Source organism: Toxorhynchites rutilus, chromosome 2, assembly GCF_029784135.1.
Source record: "Toxorhynchites rutilus septentrionalis strain SRP chromosome 2, ASM2978413v1, whole genome shotgun sequence".
Taxonomy (NCBI): domain Eukaryota; kingdom Metazoa; phylum Arthropoda; class Insecta; order Diptera; family Culicidae; genus Toxorhynchites; species Toxorhynchites rutilus.
This window is the reverse complement of record NC_073745.1, coordinates 215,868,925-215,887,507: the sequence shown is the minus strand read 5'-3', so window position 1 is coordinate 215,887,507 and position 18,583 is coordinate 215,868,925. Positions and strand designations below refer to the sequence as shown.

The window sequence follows — 18,583 nt, the reverse complement described above, 5'->3', positions numbered from 1 at the left end:
AAGTCAGTGGCATTTTTGTTCCGACTGAAATGTGTTTGCTTAACACTTTCCGACTTTAAAACCGACGTTCCGACTTTAAAACCAAAATGTCTGGGAAAATCGGTTCTGCAAATAAATGCAAGCTTCGAGTACTTTTGTACTCGCTTGCCTTTGTGCAAATTAGAATATGTTTCTTTAACACGGTCTCCTAAACTTAGGAATCTGGGAAAATCGTGCAGACACTAGAGACGAATGAACTTTCAAGTTTAAATCCTTTATAGTATAAAAAGTAGAAGTTGAAGTTTTTGATTCATGCAAGTCGGGGGTATCTCTGCACCCGCATTTTTTTTGCACTCCGCAAAGTGTTTTCCTAGCACGGATTATAAAAGCGGGTACGAACATAACGCTTTGGCTCGGTTATTCATTATTGTATTGAAGGATATACCTTCATATCTTCCGCTCATTGAATTTCTACGCATACCATTTGATGATTAGGCAAAATGTTGTTAACCATTTGCTGCGATAACGCCTATTCATTAAACAATATGCGTTCGACATACATGTCAAAATCGGAACTGAGTGCCTGAAGTTCATATAATCAAGCGAATTCGCGGTTCGATAAGTACGTACACTTGAGAGATGCAAACTTTAGAAACAAATGTAAAATAAAATAATCGTTTGAAAATTCTCCCGTTCACAAATTTTGTTCTAGGCATGATGCCAACCGTAAAAGGACTGTCATTAAATTTACTATCACAATGCATGAATTGACCTTACATGACATTTCACAATCTTTTTACTTACAAATCAGATATAGTGAATTCAATTGAATTCGGGAATTGTTTCATTCCATCAAAAATTTAATCAATACAAACGAATGATTGATAAGCTAAGGTAGTCCCACGTCAACCTTGCGGTTATATCATAGATATAACCCACCCATTTTTCGTCAAATTTATCTACCAGACTGTTTATTTTCACAAATTAGCCGTTTTCATGTATATTTTTCCGATTCAACTACGTGACCATCAGCTGGCCAACGCGACCCAATTTGCTAGCATGAAAACTTAATTTCTTCAAAATAAAAACAGTCATAAAAAGCAGCTAATGGAAGCTATTTCCATAAATTACCTAATTGTTTTCCTTTTTTCCTGCTAAATATCTCCTCCATCGGTATAGAGAAGGCAGGTCCAGCTAGACCGCCTCTCTTTCTCCGAATGGCGCAGCAGCCCAGAAGATTTACTGGTCAACCGATTGCGATGTTCGACAGCAAGTACCCCGCCCCAGGCATCGCGTTCGAGCGCAGGGGATAAACATCGAAATCAATTCACAACCTCAGCGATTCAATCAATTTTACATCTTTCTCGATGCTGAATGGTATCCAAACGGAAAGAATTCCGCGCGTGTATGTGTGTGTGTAGTGGCTGCTTCGATGGTCACCTTCTCTTCTCCTGAAGAATCGACTTCTCTGTGCTCCCTCACAGTTTCAAACAAACTGCTCGCGTTTCAGGGCAGATCTCGATCCTTCGCCGTCCAGCATCCTCAGCAACGATGTTGTCATGTCGATGTCCTCACGAAAAATGAATGCGTCTCACCACCAGAATATCGCTTAAGTATGCTTTTTGTGCGTGATTGAATCGAGAGAAGGCGTGGTTTACGATGGCAATTTGGAAGGCAAACTAGAGGGGAATGAACTCTCTGAGCTCGGAACTTTCGGCGACTGAGCAATAATCGATTGCGGGCGCATACAATATTGGATACGGAAATATCCTACTGATGGGGAAGAATAATCTTCAGAAGCTATCCTGTTAATTGTGATTGATTGAAAAATCACTAAACCAAATGTATTTGGTCACAGTGTTACATGGATAGAAAACATTCAAATAAACTCTTTCACATGAATGTATTTTTAAATTCCCAGAGGAACTGGCAGATTATTTTCCGGATCTTTCTCGATGCTGAATGGCATCCAAACGGAAAGAATTCCGCGCGTGTATGTGTGTGTAGCGGCTGCTTCGAGATCTTCCCGGGGAACCGTTTGTGGCATCACTCTCCTCCTGATGGATTCATGTCTGACCTAAGGTGCACAAACAGGCTCTTGGTGACACCGTTCATCAGCGCTTTCATGATAAACGAAGAGCTTCACCACAACAGCGACAACATGCTCCAATCGCTGTTCAATTAGAACTGAGTGGATTTCCGAGCGGCGCTCGCTTATATACCGATTGGTGATTTCAATAGCCTGTTTTGAAAGCAATTTTAAGACTATTGAAACAAGTTTTTGGATCAAAAAGTAACATGTATAGAATGCGTAGACATTTTATCTTTCGAATGAAGTGTTTATCATGGGGGTCTCCGTAGCCACATTGGTTGCGCGTTCGCTTAGTAAGCGATCGATCGTGAGTTCAAAACTCAGGGCCCTCATTGACCATCCTTGTGTTGTTACAGAATAGCTACGTCCACGCAACAATCATCAGCGATGGAGATCGATCCACGGTCGAAATAAGATCGATTCATCCATACATCTGCTCTGCTCTGCAAGAAACATCGGGATGCTGTTCTATAAATAACTCAACAATGGATCAACGACTGTCTCCGCTGTCCAGTCTTAACTGGATAATGGAAGAACAGACAGAAAACTCTTACGCCTAAATGGCTACTGTGTAAATGTGTACCATTTGTAATGGTATAGAAAGGAATACTCTAACGCCAAATAAAAAATGGCAACTGTGTAATGTGCTAATTATAGATATGATAAATATGTGACATGTACACGATTAAAATTCGGCTCTGTTACAGCTAAAATGCTAATGAGCCTTAAATAAATAAATGGGATAAAAAAAAGTGTTTATCATACCATTTCGTTCAGTTGTTTAGGAGCTATTAACGCTCAAAATCTCGGTCTCGGGCGTAACGCTTTCGTTTTCGAAACTTTGATTTTACACCCCGGTATAGAAATGAAAGACGTAGTCCTACGTCAAAATTGCTTATTCCTGCTAGCGTACATTAGTACGTGTTACTTTTGTCAGCAATTTTCTTTTTTATTGCTATACTATACCAAACTTTCTCTACCATATGCTGAAGCTGAAATGTCTTGCAAAACAAAAATTATTTTTTTAAATTACAGATTTGGATTGACATGAGGTGAAAGGTAAAGAAAACACTAGCACACAACAAGCGAGAATTCAGGGCCATATGTTGTGGCCCAATACAATGAAGCTATTAACGCCGCTGCAACAAGAAATCGACGCTGAAAGAGAATTACATGAAAAAGAATGTTTTGCTAAAAAAAGTGGAATTTGTGAAAATACATGAAAAGATTCATTTTCTAATAATTATATTTTTTGTAAAGCAAATTGTTCCATGATGTCATTTTTATTACACATCCATGCATGCATTACGCCTATTAAGCTTCATTCGTTGAGGAAATATCAGTTTCGAATATCTCGAATTACATATGAAATTTGAAATTTTGCTCGCAATGTGATAGTGATAGGGATTGTATCGAATCCTCGATTCGATTTATATAATAGGGACCATAATTCCAGATTCATGCCTTATCTCACAGGAGGCCAATCGTGACATCGTGACTGTTTCCCGATTGTGACTTTTCTTGGAGACCTGCATCTTCTTCTTGAATGGCGTTAACGTTCCCTGTGGAACTTTTGCTGTCTCAACGTATGCATTAATTAGCGTCATTTAATAATACTTAATTGAGATTTCTTAGGCCAAATAACACGCCTTGAATGTAGACAAGCTCTAGAATACGCGTGACCACAGTGCAAGTCGAAGGAAATTTCTTTGACGAAAAATCCCCCGGCCAGAACGGGAATCGAACCCGAACACCCGGCATGATAATGTGAGACGCTAACCACTCGGCCACGACCTGCACCTGCAATGCTCATTTTGTTTAGAGACAGTTCCCCCGTCGCAAGACAAATTCATAGATTTTCGGAATTGAAAAACTGTAAAGTCGTTTTTAAGATATTATTCGCTGTGCTTTAAAATTAATCTCATTTATTTTATTTGTTTCAAACATAAAAATTAAATTCAGAAATGATACATCTCATAATAATACGATACTCTGCAGTTCGTTCGAGGTATTCGGATGTAGCATATACGAACCCGCGTTTATAAGTAATCAAACTCCAACCGTTACACAATAGTTCACTCCTCCTTGTGTGCGTCGCCATTCAGCGCTGGCTCCGTGGGATCAATATGCTCGGGAAGATCGCACCCACAGTACGAACCGGAATTAATCGCCCTGAACAACAGATTTCGCCAGTGTTTGTCCGCTGACAGCAGATGAGGGCTACCGAAGATCAAAAGCAGCGCCCGTGCACGGGAGATGGCCACATTCAAGCGCTTTGGGCTGGCAATGAAACCAAGTGCATGCTGCAGGTCGCTTTGCAGCAGCGATTTCGAAGTTCGCACAGTAGATATAATAATCACCATACGCTCCTGGCCTTGGAATTCCTCCACGCTTCCGATTTTTGGTTTCTGCAAATTACTTTCATCCAGAATACGCCGAATTGTCTTGACCTGCTGTTGGTACGGTGTGATAATGCCAATGTCTTCCGGTCGAACGCCTTTCTTGTAGAGCTTCAGCAGGAAGTTCGGACATGATCCGGGGCACCTCGACGTTCGTTCGATGCTTGCTGGCATCGGGCAACTGGAAGCACCACCGGCAAGTTTCCAACACAAACAGCACCGATTAGTCCCAAACGCTGCTCAACTTTCAGTTTCACTAACGACGCTCACACTGTCGCCTTCATTCGATCCTGGTAAAGGAACAAGATCTCGAAGTTTTCTGGCTTCAAAATATCGGCCTACCACATGCGACGATCCAAACAAGTTGAAACGTACCAGAAAATCCAGAACTGGCCACATTCACCGACCAAAGCCACACGGACAACTGTTTTCGAAAGGTGAATAAAAATTTCGCACAGGACTTGTTACTCCAACCAGACACCGCAACATCTCCAACTGTGGCTACGATCGATGTAACTTCTCTATCTCCTCCCTTTGCTGGCCGCGTTCGGGCATGATCCAGAGCCGTCTAACGGTCGTTCGGTGCCTGCTGCCATTGGGAAATTGGGTGGGGCCCAGGCAAGTACATACCCCATATCTCAATCCAATGAACGCAGAAGTTGATCCACTTAACCTTCCAGAAACTCACTTTCCGGATGATTCAGATATCAGCTCTATCTCCGAAGAACCGGCCACCAGCGATGGTTTCCGTGTTCTGCTACTACAATGGAACATTCGAAGCATATGGAATAACGTGGATGAGCTACTCATTCTAGTAAGGAATCAACTACCTGTCGTGCTCTGCCTCCAGGAATCCATGACCATTAACTTTGGATCCTAGCTCGAAAACTGGTATGAGTTTTTCGTCTACTCTTCCGGATCATTCCGAAATCGTCAGGGTCTAGCTGTTCTTGTAGTCCTATGCTGGATTCCACATTCACAGATTCATCTGGACACCAATATCCCGGCTGTGGCTGTAGAGATTCGGTCACCTATTAAATTGACAATCGTCTGCGTATACAACAACACACACAGTGCTCTGCGCATTTCGGAAGCACTGATGGGTATTTCCGAACAGATTTCTGAACGATCTATGTTTGCCGGTGATTTCAACGGCAGACATTTTTCCTGGGACAACCTTGGATTTGAATTTGCATCGAGCTTCAATATCCCTCTACCACAAGTGGCATATTGTGGAAACATTTCAATCGCCTAACAGGAAGACGAGATAATAGAATCCCTAAGATTGATCTACATGGTGTTCTTGTTGAAGATCCGTCAGCTATCGTGTTAGTACTTGGAAAGCATTTTTCCTTAAATTCGAGTTCTCGCAGCTATCCGCTGGATTTCTGGAAAGAGGAAATTTCCCAAAAAACATCCACTAGTTCGTTACTCCACCAAGTAACCCCACAATGGATGTTGATTTCAACATGGAGGAAAGGAAAGCAAAGGAAAGTCCGCCGGCCCGGATGAAATCACATATCAAATGTTGCGTCGTTTACCATTCATAACCAAAGAAGTTCTTCTACACGGGTATAACACTAGCTGGTAGCGAGGAGAATACCCAGCAGAATGGCGTGAGTTAATTATAATCCCCATATTAAAGAGTAGCAGATTGTCAAGTGATATCAACTATCGACCGCCTCGCTGACCTCGTGTGTGGGTAAGGTATTTGAAAGAATGATGAACCACAGAGTGATTCAACACTTGGAAAGTACAGCTCGACTCGCCAACGAACAACATGCCTTTCGCCCAGGCAGGGGAACTACAACTTATTTCAACGAGCTTAAGGAATCTATCGAAGAGATCATTGAGAGAAACGAACATATGGATATCGCTATCCTTGATATCGTAAAAACTTACGACCGAGCATGGAGGCCGCTTATCTTAGACCAGGGGTGGCATTGCGCATTTCGAAACGAGTAACTCGTTTCGAGAAAATTCGAACTCAAATCGAAATGGTTTTAGTATTATGTATATTTTTCAAGTTCATATTTTCGGTGTACTAGATTTAGAGCAAAATTTGTCTCGTAAAAAAATGTAAAATTTTTGGTTTCCTAAACAAAGCTGGTCAAAGGCATGTCAAAATGGTCGAAACGAATAAAAATCACTCGTTTCGAAATGCGCAATGTCACCCCAGGTCTGTAAAACCGGCTTAGGTAACAAAGTTTTTCGGTTTGGTCGACAAAATCTCGATACTAGCACATTTAGAGTATCTGTAGGTGGAAAAACCTCTCCACCAACGATTCAAGAGAATGGAGTACCACAAGGCGGGGTCTTTTCACCCACTCTTTCCCTGTTGGCTGTCAATCCCGCTTTCGATATTCCGTTATCCCGCTGTGTCCTCAGTGGCTACGCAGATGATTTTAAAATTTCGTGTTCAAGCAAGTATACGGCAGTTGCCCGTAAGCACCGGCAACGTAACATCGAGACGTTAGACAAGTGAGCGACATCGGTTGGTTTCACAATCAATTCTTCTAAAAGCACGATGATACATATCTGCAACAAAAAACGCCATCGTTTCAACCGAATACCGAAGGTTAAATTACGAAACTCTGTGATCCAGAAGGTTAGCTCAATAAGAATTCTAGGTGCTTGGATAAATCGTCGAAGGACAGCAAAAACGCATGTTGCAAAGACACGAAACGACTTGCGACTACGGCTCAACATTATCAAAGCGATCCGATGGTGGGTTTTGTACCGCGGGACCCTGGACTTGCACTGGGACAATATCACGACAGGGTTAATGAAACGCGCACGGTACAATAAATAAAAACAAACTTTATTCACGACATGACTAAACGATACATTTCACTATGGACGATAAACAATGACTCTGTCCACAACAATAACAATGTAAACAACAACAAGTGACAACCACATTAAAAACACATATATGCGCATCTCCAGCATCGCTCAGTGACAGTCATGCTGTCGCACGCGAGCCCTGCGGTCTGAGCTGCGTCGGATGAATAACGTATCCGAGCGCGGCAAAATAGGGTTGTCCACAACATCTCCCCTCTTAATAGAGGTGGTACGGATCAAACTTTACTGGCGGTCTTCATAGTGGTGAAGAGCGCCTAGGGATGTCTACAGCTAGTTCTACTTCGACAGCGGACTCGAACTCTGTCGATGTTGGCGTTGTTGTTGTTGATGATGACGATGCTGATGACGGGACGAACGCCGAGACCTCATGACGTGGCGTAGACGTTGCAAGAGTCGGCCCGGAACCTACCATGGTTCTCTCAGCACTGGAGACAGGCTCTGGTGAAGATAGACCTGGTGATTGGCTTGGGAGATCCCAGGCATCCAGCAAAATGTCCAGCGGCAGCGAATGTTGGTTTAAGGTGGCATGTACAGTGGGTTGCTTCGGTATCGCGCCAGCAGCAAGGCGACTCCGAAGTTGGTTGATATGCGAGCGTAGCATTCGGCGATCTTCGACCCACACGTTGTACATAACGTCTCCGATCTTCTCGACGACGACACCAGGAGCCCACTTCCAACCGGTATGACCATGTAGTTTGGCGTACACGGTCTCGTTTCGGTTGAAGGACCTCGGTTGCTTGCGGTCATCGTCGGTTGGCACTGGGACACGTACCGGTGGTGGACGCAGAAGCTCGAGACACGTTCGGATTTTGCGACCAAACATGATCTCAGGTGGCGACTTCTGATCCGGCAGAGCACGACTGGGCGTGCTTCGGTACGTCAACAAGAAGACATCCAGTGCTTCAATGGATCCTCTCCCCTCTCGGATTTTCTTGACGGCTTGACTCTCGCTTGAAGGTATCCACGAATCGTTCCGCCTGGCCATTTGATTGTGGATGAAACGGTGCTGTCGTGAGGTGCTCGATGCCATTGGAAGCGCAGAAATCGGCAAATTCGGTGCTGGTAAACTGGGTACCGTTGTCACTGACCAAGGTTACGGGCATACCCAGCCGCGCGAACAACGCACGCAGATGCTGATGGTCGCAGCAGAGGTGATGCGGGTCGTTCGGATGATCTCGGGCCACTTAGAGAACGAATCGATAGCGAGCAGGTAGTAGTCGCCTTCGATTGGACCGGCGAAGTCGACGTGGACGCGTTGCCACGGAGCGGTCAATTTGGGCCACGGCACCGGTGGAGAGTGAGGAGGTGATCGAGCTACAGACGCACACTGCTGGCATGCCTTGACGAAGCTGACGATGTCAGCATCCAACGTAGGCCAGTACACGTAGCTCCTAGCGATGGCTTTCATTCGCTGCATGCCCGGATGGCCACGGTGCAGCTGTTCGAGGCACCGTTTCCGATGCAGCGACGGAATGACGAGTCGTTCGGCAAACAAAATACACCCATCCACCACAGAGAGCGATTCCTGCCTTGATTGGAACCGGCGAAGTTCTGACCCATCGAGTGTTGACTGGGGCCAGCCGTTCTGAACGTAGCGGTGGACTTGACGGAGCAGCGGATCTGCTTGGGTGCTTTGCGCAACGACTATGAAATTGAGAGGCAACACTTTAACCGTATTAGTTACTACTGACCTAATATCCTCTTCCAGATTGAGACTCGCGATGACGTAGTCCTCTTCAGGCTTGATGTGCTGGTCGATCAACCGGGAGAGCAGGTCTGCGTTGCCGAACTTCTCAGTGGACACGTACTCGATTTCAAAGTCGTAGAGCAGCAAGTTGAGGGCGAGGCGTTGCAGGCAGTTCGCAGTGTACACTGGAATTCCCTTCTTAGAGCCGAAGATACGAAGCAGCGGGCGATGATCGGTTTGCAAACGGAAGTGCCGTCCGAAGAGCATTTTGTGGAACTTCGTGACGGCGAAGATGATGGCCAGACCTTCGCGATCGGGCTGACTGTAGGCCTGTTCTGCCTTCGTGAGCGCCCTGGATGCATGTTGGACCACCTTGATGGTTCCATCTGGGAACCTATGGCTAATGGTAGCCCCAAGTCCAACGGATGAAGCGTCAGCAGAAACGATGATTTCCCGCTTCGGATCGTAGTGTGTGAGGAGAAGATCCGACGAGTGAATCTGCTTGAACCGGTCGAACGCTTTCTGGCACTCCGGACTCCAGCTGAACTTCGTCTCCACCTTGAGGAGATTGTCGAGCGGGTAGCGTAGCATGCGCATGTTGGGGACGAACTTGCCGTAGTAGTTGATGGCCCCCAAAAACGATCGCACACCGGATACATCGGCTGGAGGCGGCAGCTTGGTGATCGCCTCGATTTTCGCCGGATCTGGTCGCAACCCGCGACTGTCGATGATGTGCCCCAAGTATCGGATTTGCTGCTTGCGAAACAAACACTTGTCAACACGAATCGTGAATCCGAAATCTTGGATTCGCTTCAGGACACCCCGTAGATTGAGGTCGTGCTCCTCTTCAGTTTCTTCGCCGACGATGACGTCATCGAGGTAGCCAGAAGTGCCCTTCAGTCCGGCTAACATTGTGTCGATGAGCTGCTGAAATGCGCCAGGCGCGATCTTCAAACCCGGCGGCAGGCGGTTGTAGAGGTAGAGACCACGATGCGTATTGATCGTCAGCAAACTACGGTACTGCTCGTCAACTTCCACCTGTAAGAAGGCGTCGGACAAATCTATCTGGCTGAAGATCTTACACTTAGCCAGCTTGGCGAAGATGTCATCCGGAAGTGGAAGTGGATACTGCTGTGATTGGAGAGCTGCATTCAGACCCGTTGAGTAGTCTCCGCAAATCCTGATGGAGCCATTGGACTTGCGGACTACGACGATCGGAGCGGCCCACTCCGAATAATCGACCGGGGTGATGATGTCCAATTTCTCTAACCGGTCGAGCTCGCGATCAACGGTATCATACATAGCGTAAGCTACCGGACGCTTCGGACAGAAGACGGGTCGAACGTTTTCTTTCAACTCCAACTTCACTTTTGTTCTGGTGCACAAGCCGAGCTTCTCGCTGAAGACCTCTGGAAAAGACGACTTGAGTGCACCTGTCGACACTGGCGTTCCAGACACGTGGCAGCAGAAGGTGTCCATAGGGACGGCCCAAAGGTTGAAACTGTCGACCAAATCGGATCCGAGTAACTGCAGCTGCTTCTCGGTTACACGGATGAGCTCACGTCGTGTACTGCTTCCGATGGTGACGTCGCACTCGAACTCCCCATCGAGCGATAGTATGCTGCCAGATGCCGTCTTCGCCTTCACCGTTGCTGACGATAACGCAGGACTGCCAATGCTCCGCCAAATCTCCCTGCTAATGACGGTGATGTCTGAGGCGGTATCGAGTTGCAGGCGAATTTTTGTTCCAGAAAAGCCCACGGAGACATATCTGCGTCGTTGCTGCACACTGCACACATCGACTACCACCACCTTGGCGGACACTGGTTGCTTCCTGCGCCTCCTTCCAGTTTTTCGGGGTTTGGCACTGGCACTGGTTTGGATTCGGTGTCACTGGAAGGATGTTTCGGTGACTCACGGTCACGCTTTTCGTACCGCTTCCCACCAAATTTTCTTATCGCTTGTACTTGGTCGTACGTGGACGGAGATTCGATCATGGCGCTGTCGTGCTTCAGGTTGTACAGCCGCTGGCACTCCTCCGAAAGTTGCTCCAACGTCACGTCATTTCTCTCTTCTATTTTCGTGAGGAGGCGGGTGCGAATCTCGACGTCGTTCTCCGATTTTAAACCACACACGTAGACCAAGCACTTGAATTGCTCCTCCGAGAGCTTACCCAGCTCAAACTCCACGCAAGCCTTGTTTTCGCGGCAAGCGAATGCCACATGGTCCTCTGCAGGATTTTTCGCTATCTGCAGGCATCGGTAGCGACGGCTGATCACCGATTCTTTTGCTCCGAACAGGCTCTTGAGCTTGGCCACTGTTTCCAGGAAGCTAAAATTTTTCGGAAGTTTAGGCAGAATGTAACTCACATACCGTTCGTGCTCCGATGCACCCAGCTTTCGCAAAAGAAGACGACCTTTTGCTTCACCGTCCAATCTAGCAGCATCCTTCTCGAAGAGATCGTCGTATCTCGAGTACCAAGCCGCAAACGTCACGTTGGAGTCGGCCTCGAACCGGAATTCCTTGATGTTGCCGGCCGAAGAGTCAAGGATCTGTTCCGGATTCGGTGGTACCTGCACGTTGATTGACGATGCGATCGTACGGAGAAAGCGTTCATGCTTCTCATCACTTTGCTGCTGCTGTTGAATCAGTTGGGTCATCATCTCTCGGTGCTGCTTCTGCATCATTTGCAAAATTTGCACGAACACATCGCTACCGACCTGTGCTTGCAGTTGGTGGGGCGGGAAAGGCGCGTACTGCTGTTATTGGGCGGCAGAGACGGGAATAAACTGCTGCTGATAGTGGACCGCCGACACGGGGATAATCGGCTGGTTTTGTTGCCGTTGATTGTTTATCACACCCGTGGGGTCAACACTATTCTGCCCGTCGTCGTTGCTCGCAATCGCACTTTCACTCCACTTTCTTTTCTTACGCGCGGGGGGCGAAATGTTCAGTGTGTTTTTCCGACGGTGAAAAACAACACACTCGCGATTACTCGTCGCCACTTTTATACCGCGGGACCCTGGACTTGCACTGGGACAATATCACGACAGGGTTAATGAAACGCGCACGGTACAATAAATAAAAACAAACTTTATTCACGACATGACTAAACGATACATTTCACTATGGACGATAAACAATGACTCTGTCCACAACAATAACAATGTAAACAACAACAAGTGACAACCACATTAAAAACACATATATGCGCATCTCCAGCATCGCTCAGTGACAGTCATGCTGTCGCACGCGAGCCCTGCGGTCTGAGCTGCGTCGGATGAATAACGTATCCGAGCGCGGCAAAATAGGGTTGTCCACAACAGTGGGGATACAAGGAACCCTACTGAATATGGGGAATGCTACTATAACCTCGAAATTTCTCTATGGAATCGAACTATTCAACCCTACGGACCTTCAGGGCCTACGACCAGTTTACAACTGCTTTTTACGTGTGTCATCTGGTGCAATCAGATCATCTCCTATTCTTTCTCTCTACACCGAATGTGGAGTTCGTGATTTCACCTCAGTAGTATGTCGCACTCTGGTTCACCGTGCTTGTCGCACTCTCGAGCGTTCAAACAAAACTTCATCCGGAATGTTCGAAGAAGCAGGGAGACGTTTTTTCAGAACTAATCTCCGAACAGCTTCCTTCCCCTATCAAGGTCCTTAGAATTCTATCCAGACCATGGAATGTTTCCCCGGTGCGAGTAGATTGAACTATCAACAGTCTTTACAAAACGGGTCAGGCAAAAGAAATCGCTCGCATGAGCTACTTGGAACTTACAGTAGCCACAAACTGATGTTCACTGACAGTTCAGCAGCAGATTATCGTATTGGATTTGAAGTCGCGGGAGTCGAACACCCTCTTTGTCGTCACACACAGCACAGCACAGGCAGCGGCCTTATCATGCAGAATTAGCAGAGCAGATGGTCCTACGGCAATTTTTTCGTCTTCAGCCAGTGCACTTCTTGCAAGTGGCAAACAGCAAACACCCGTTCATTCAAGCAACGGTAACTCACGCTATGAATAAGGCGATCACACTTGTTTGGGTTCCCAGTTATGTCGGCATTAATGGAAATGAACACACAGACTGACTGGCTAACGTTTGGAGATATACATGGATCTGAGACACCAGCATTCCTTCCGAAGATATCTTCAGAAATGTTGATTATCAGCTAGAGCATCATCAGCAGATCATCTGGAACCAGACAAATACAAAACTTCGGGAAGTAAAACACTATCAAACGCTGGAAGAACCGACCCGACAGAGTGGAACAACGAGTTCTTACTCGTTGTAGAATAGGACACACAAAATTAACGCATTGGTACTTGTTCGATCAAACTGAATAGTCAGTTGGTATCACCTTCGGAGTTCAGCTGACTATTAAACACATGCTGGCCGAATGTAGAGCCTACGAAGAACAACGACAACAATTTCGTCAATCTCATTCTCTGCACGACATTCTATCTCAAGAACCGATAATGAAACAAAATTTATAAAATTTTTGAAGACCACTGGGTTACTTAATCAGCTTTAGATGTTATAGCGTGGCAAAAGCCTTAAGCCTCTTAAAATCTAATGAATAAAGTCAACGGAACACGAAACTTAATTCCGGAAACGTGAAATCCAATTTATGTGGATGTCACTGCTTCAGCCATCATTTCCGGAGATGGTTAATCAAACCTTCTTTGGAGGAACTTAAACTATTTTCTCGATTGGTCCATGACTGCGCAGTTTGCGCCCAATCTAAACACATCCCAGTATCCATTATTCGTCGAAGGCCACCTAAACCTGAACCATGGTGGAATGAGCAGAGTGCCAAGCTTTATGTTGAAAAATCGAATGCACTTAAAGCTTTTCTAAAATATTGAGTCATCGTCAATTTTAAAACTTTCCTAAAACTTGAGACTAAGTTTGAAGACTTTATAAAAGGGTGTTCGATTGTACTAGTGCAGAAAATTGTAACAAATCGGCTCTAGAGTATAAATTAAATTAGTTTATTACAAATTAATTAATTTATTCATTCTACAACAAAAGATGTTAAAAAATATTAAATCTAAATCGTGACTTGGTCATCTCTTGTTTTTTTTTTAAACGGGAATTGCCTTGGTTTGATCTGACCTATGAAAAATGGAAAAAATTACTACAAATTTGTTTTTTTTATTCTGGAAAAAGAACTCACGTCATATCTTGTGTCATCTACTCATAGCTAGCTCATTTCTCAGTGTTGTAGTCAAGAAGAGTCCCCTCGAAAGCTCATATGTATTTGATGCAATGTAAGAATGAATAAATATTAATAAAATCTTCATCGGAAAACAAAAGAAGAACAATCAAATAATTGAAAAATCAGTAGTGTATTGATAAAAGAAGCTGAAATAAGAAAAAAAACAACTATGAAACTCAGCAACACAAAGTAACATAATAAAATCCAACAGAATACGGAATACAACAACGGTATAAATAAGGTAAATCTAAATACTAATAAAAAACATCCAAATACTAAAGGAAAAAATAAATCATCAAAATATATCAAACAAAACACAACTTGAAATAATAACAAAAATTGAAGATAACACACAAAAACACTCCCAATTATGTTTATGATAGAAGATTTAAACAAAGAGCGACTGCGCCACTTCTCCTGCAACAACCAGCAGCATTTTCAAACAACAATACTTAAATAGTCTTACCCCTTTTGCTGCTGTTTTTAGCCGTTGATTCTCCTGCCGCAATCTGGAGTTTTCCACTCTCATTTTTTGAAGCTCCCATTCAGCCTTCAGCTTCCGAAAATATACCTCGTCGATCTCGGAAATGTTTATCGGCTCCCAGTCGTACGGGTCGTCTCCAGTATCCTCTATGTCTTCATAGAACAACGGCGGAAAATTTTCGTCCTCAATCAAGCTCTCTTCAGGATCTATCTCGTTCGCGGTTGGAATAGTCTGTAAGAAAATAAGATTTCATTTTAACACTGCTACACACTCTTACACGATTTTACTCACCTTGCTTGGAAAACGAACTTTCCCTCCCGATTCCGCTTTACCTCCAATTGCTTGGGTGGCCCGATAGCCTCTCGGAACCCTCAAGCCGGTCGGAATTCGGGATGTAACGCTCGTTCGGTCCATCTTGGTGCTGAGTGAAATTTCTTCTTGCTTCTCTCTTGCAATTTCAAACAGCAGTGACAAGTATTGTTGTGTGCACCTACCAAGTAGACTGCTTGGATCGAAATCAGAGTGGGAGAATGGAAACCGGCCTACTTTTGTACCATTTTCATTTTGACATATGCAAATTGCAATGTATTATATGATTTGTTGAGATTTCTATGAAGATCGAATATCTACTAGTGATTAAATTTGGAAAATTATTCGATGTTATGCTGGAATAATATTGAAATATCAGTAAATTACGTCGCGTGTAGACTTGTTATTAAACGCTTCGTATATTTGTGTACTTAACAAGCGATTCCAGTTGCGCGGTTGATTTGGGTGAAAAAATATTCTGAATATAAAAGATAGTGATTAAGTACTGTGGATAATGCGAAAATTAGATTCAGAATTAATATTCAATTTTCGTCCGGTTCATTCTGGAGCACTGCTGGATAGACAATATGTTTTTCAAATTCAAATAGACTAAGAAGCATCTGTTGGGATCATTGGGATGTGACAACAGGAAATGATGCGAGACAGATTACATACGACAAAAAACGTGCGAAAAAGATCGTGAGGCAGCTGGAACCGTTGCCCAACGAGGACTAATGCCCAGGAAGGTTCTCATGTGTATTCAAGTGGAACTGGAAAAGTATGACTTATTAAGGGTTGCCACACATAAAATTTGAATCATTGCTGTCAATCGCTGGAACCCAGTTATTGATTAAAAACGGCCAATATTCACCGACAGGACAGAACGGAACACAAAAAATGCATTCCCAGACAATCTTTGAGAGCGTTTAAGAGAGCAACCATGGATAACGGCTATTACTACAGGATAACTTCGATATAACGTACATTTTACTTTCAAAATTGTGCGTTGTATCGAATTGTACGCTATATCGAAGCATAATAAAGAACTCAGAAACGTAGCTTATATTACTTTGTTGTGTTGCTATTGGAGTAAGGTTAATGAATAGATTCAACTAGAAGATGAAGGCAACCTTTCTCATGATGTTTCCCTTCGTACTGTTGATTGAAATTTGATTCATTTAGAATTCGGAATCACAAAACAATTGTACTTCGGGATTGATTAAAAGTAAAAATCAAGCTTTAGTATCAAAATACAGATAATTTATTGTTCTTTCAGAAAAACAATATTCAAAAAATTATTCCTTTGGACTTTGAAAATGTGTACGTTATATCGAGGTAAAATGTACGTTATAACGAGGGTACGTTATATCGAAGTTTCCCTGTACCATCCTCCTTTTTTTGGGCTTTGGAACATGCTATTATTAATTCCGTCATTCGCAGGCGAAGTCTGATTATATACAACGTAAAACGTAAACAACGATTCTTCGCAGCGGGAGAAAAACAATGGCTACTAACTTGCGATATCCTAACCTAATATCCTATGCTACTAAGGAGACTAGAGCTTCCCTATTCCTCACTTGTCTGAGATACGTTTCAATGTGCTAAGATGCAATTCTTCCAATAATCCATTGTTTATTATCTATTGCAGGTACTTCCAGTGTTCGTTCAATATCTACCACTACGTGAAGACTTCGAGGAAAACATGGCCGTTTTCCGTAGCTTGGATGTGATATATCGACAAGGTAACGATAACCTCATACCGCTGTTGGGTCGCGTTCTAGTTGTAGGATTACAAGTTTTGTACAAGAAGCAACACAACAATGATGGTAAGTGTCCCGAGTACAGTTATCAAATTTCTCCTACCACCTTAAACATACGTATTTAAACCCTCTCTATCAGAGTGTCGCGATCTAATCTTCAACTTCGTGAAACAAATCAGTAAGGACTTTCCGGAACGTTTCGCCGAGGTGGTAGGTAGCGATGCCGAGATTGCCAACTTCGTCCAGACGCTTCCGCTTCAGTAGAAGTCGGCCCGGGTGCATTTAATGCGCAAACTGTTCGTATCATATATCGATCCCTATCTGCAAACATGCGTGCGTCGTGTCGAGAAGCAAAGCGATCAGAATAAATCGCTCAACGGCGCCACAACACGACTTGTATTCGAGGATCACAACTGAATGAGCGATAGAAATAGATGTTCCATTGTAAGGGCCAAAACGGGTAAACTGATATAGGGGGAAAGCCGGACTCTCATTTCTCGGCAGATATATTTTACTCAACTCTAGATAGGTTTCTAGATCTTCGCAACAGAAACGGAATATTACTCGCTGTTCAGATGCTTTACTATTACTTTTATTCCTAAAATCAGTTACAGATACTAGAATATTAACAATGACACGTTGAAGTTTATTTATCCTCTCTGAATTTAGTTTATTGTTATTGCATATAAACGCATCGTATAGAATATGCATATATATCTACGCATCGTATGTTTTTACTGTTCTATATAACCCGAGCGCGGATTCATTACAAAACTAGACACACCGGCCAGCGCATGCAGGAAATACGAAAGTGATTTACGAAACTAGAGGCTAAATATATAGAAAAGGCAACCGAAGACACTATTTTGTCTATGTGCGAGAAACTCATGCAAGTGGTTCGAAAACACACAAACACTCACATACACACATACAAATGAGCGATAGAAAAGATATTTTATCGCGTACGCGAATACAATAAAAAAGGTAGACTAAATGAAACATTCACAGTAGGTCTAACAGTGAATCGAAATCAATTATTGTCATTTACAATAAATAAATCGTATTAGAAATTACAAAAGAATATTATTGTATCGTATAGCATGGAATTAAATGCATTTTTTATCTCAATGTATTGTAATTTTTTATCGTTATCACAGAATTCTAACTTCATAATTAACATAGGATTATTTATTTCCTGTTCGTCGAGCGGTCCTCGCAGTGTTCCTCCATCCAGGCAACGATCAAGCATTGCAGGGCAGGAATTTTGCTGCTCTCCACACCGCTTCCATTTGATCTCGTCATTATCCGTTTTCCCGTCGAGACGGATATCGATTAGGAATAGCCCTCCGTGTTCCGGAGTTTCCTCCCCATCTCCACACCGGACAAAGAGGCGATCTTGTAAACATCATGCTTGCTCACCATTTGTATCGGATTTACATAGCTAAACCATCAAATTAACGCATTTTGATGATCATGAGTTGTCCAATTCAATAATGTTGTTTTGTCCACATGATTTCTATGGCAACCGCTTGGCGCGCTGCAGTTTGTTTATGTTTGTTTATGGTGTGCTTCGCGCATAGCAGAAGTATGGCTTTTCTGTGTTGATTGTGTTGAGGTGAACACTTCTAAAATGCCCAAGAAAAGGCAATATTCTGAAGAAAGCCTAAATTATGAATGAATCAATATGATGACAGTAAACTCAAGCAATGATAAATGCAACATCTAATTGTGAATTCGAATGTTTTCATTCAAAAATGGAGATTTCTAAAACCGGACAAA

The 18,583-nt window shown here is 43.7% G+C and overlaps 5 protein-coding genes across 6 annotated transcripts; all 5 read right to left on the bottom strand.

Moving 5' to 3' along the window:
• Positions 1 to 4,146: 4,146 nt before the first annotated feature.
• On the bottom strand, positions 4,147 to 4,644 carry LOC129766678 (probable RNA helicase armi). The gene has a single exon (XM_055767265.1). The coding sequence runs from the start codon at positions 4,642 to 4,644 to the stop codon at positions 4,147 to 4,149; it is 498 nt and encodes a 165-aa protein (XP_055623240.1).
• Positions 4,645 to 7,570: 2,926 nt separating this feature from the next.
• Positions 7,571 to 8,365, bottom strand: LOC129766677 (uncharacterized). Its single transcript, XM_055767264.1, has one exon. It carries the CDS (start codon positions 8,363 to 8,365, stop codon positions 7,571 to 7,573), a length of 795 nt encoding a protein of 264 aa, XP_055623239.1.
• A 63-nt stretch (positions 8,366 to 8,428) lies between these two features.
• LOC129766676 (uncharacterized protein K02A2.6-like) lies at positions 8,429 to 11,205 on the bottom strand. The gene has a single exon (XM_055767262.1). It carries the CDS (start codon positions 10,499 to 10,501, stop codon positions 8,429 to 8,431), a length of 2,073 nt encoding a protein of 690 aa, XP_055623237.1. The 5' UTR covers positions 10,502 to 11,205.
• On the bottom strand, positions 10,825 to 11,706 carry LOC129766675 (uncharacterized). The gene has a single exon (XM_055767261.1). It carries the CDS (start codon positions 11,704 to 11,706, stop codon positions 10,825 to 10,827), a length of 882 nt encoding a protein of 293 aa, XP_055623236.1.
• Positions 11,707 to 14,121: 2,415 nt separating this feature from the next.
• On the bottom strand, positions 14,122 to 15,466 carry LOC129770421 (uncharacterized). 2 transcript variants are annotated; one of them, XM_055773254.1, is made up of 4 exons: positions 15,027 to 15,466; positions 14,718 to 14,966; positions 14,210 to 14,397; positions 14,122 to 14,148 (listed from the first exon to the last, which is right to left on the bottom strand). In XM_055773254.1, the coding sequence occupies exons 1-3, from the start codon at positions 15,147 to 15,149 to the stop codon at positions 14,374 to 14,376; spliced, it is 396 nt and encodes a 131-aa protein (XP_055629229.1). In that variant the 5' UTR covers positions 15,150 to 15,466; the 3' UTR covers positions 14,122 to 14,148; positions 14,210 to 14,373. The 2 variants fall into 2 exon arrangements, with proteins under 2 accessions (XP_055629229.1, XP_055629228.1); XM_055773253.1 differs by lacking the exons at positions 14,122 to 14,148; positions 14,210 to 14,397 and having other exon boundaries at positions 14,466 to 14,966.
• Between the last annotated feature and the right edge of the window lie 3,117 nt (positions 15,467 to 18,583).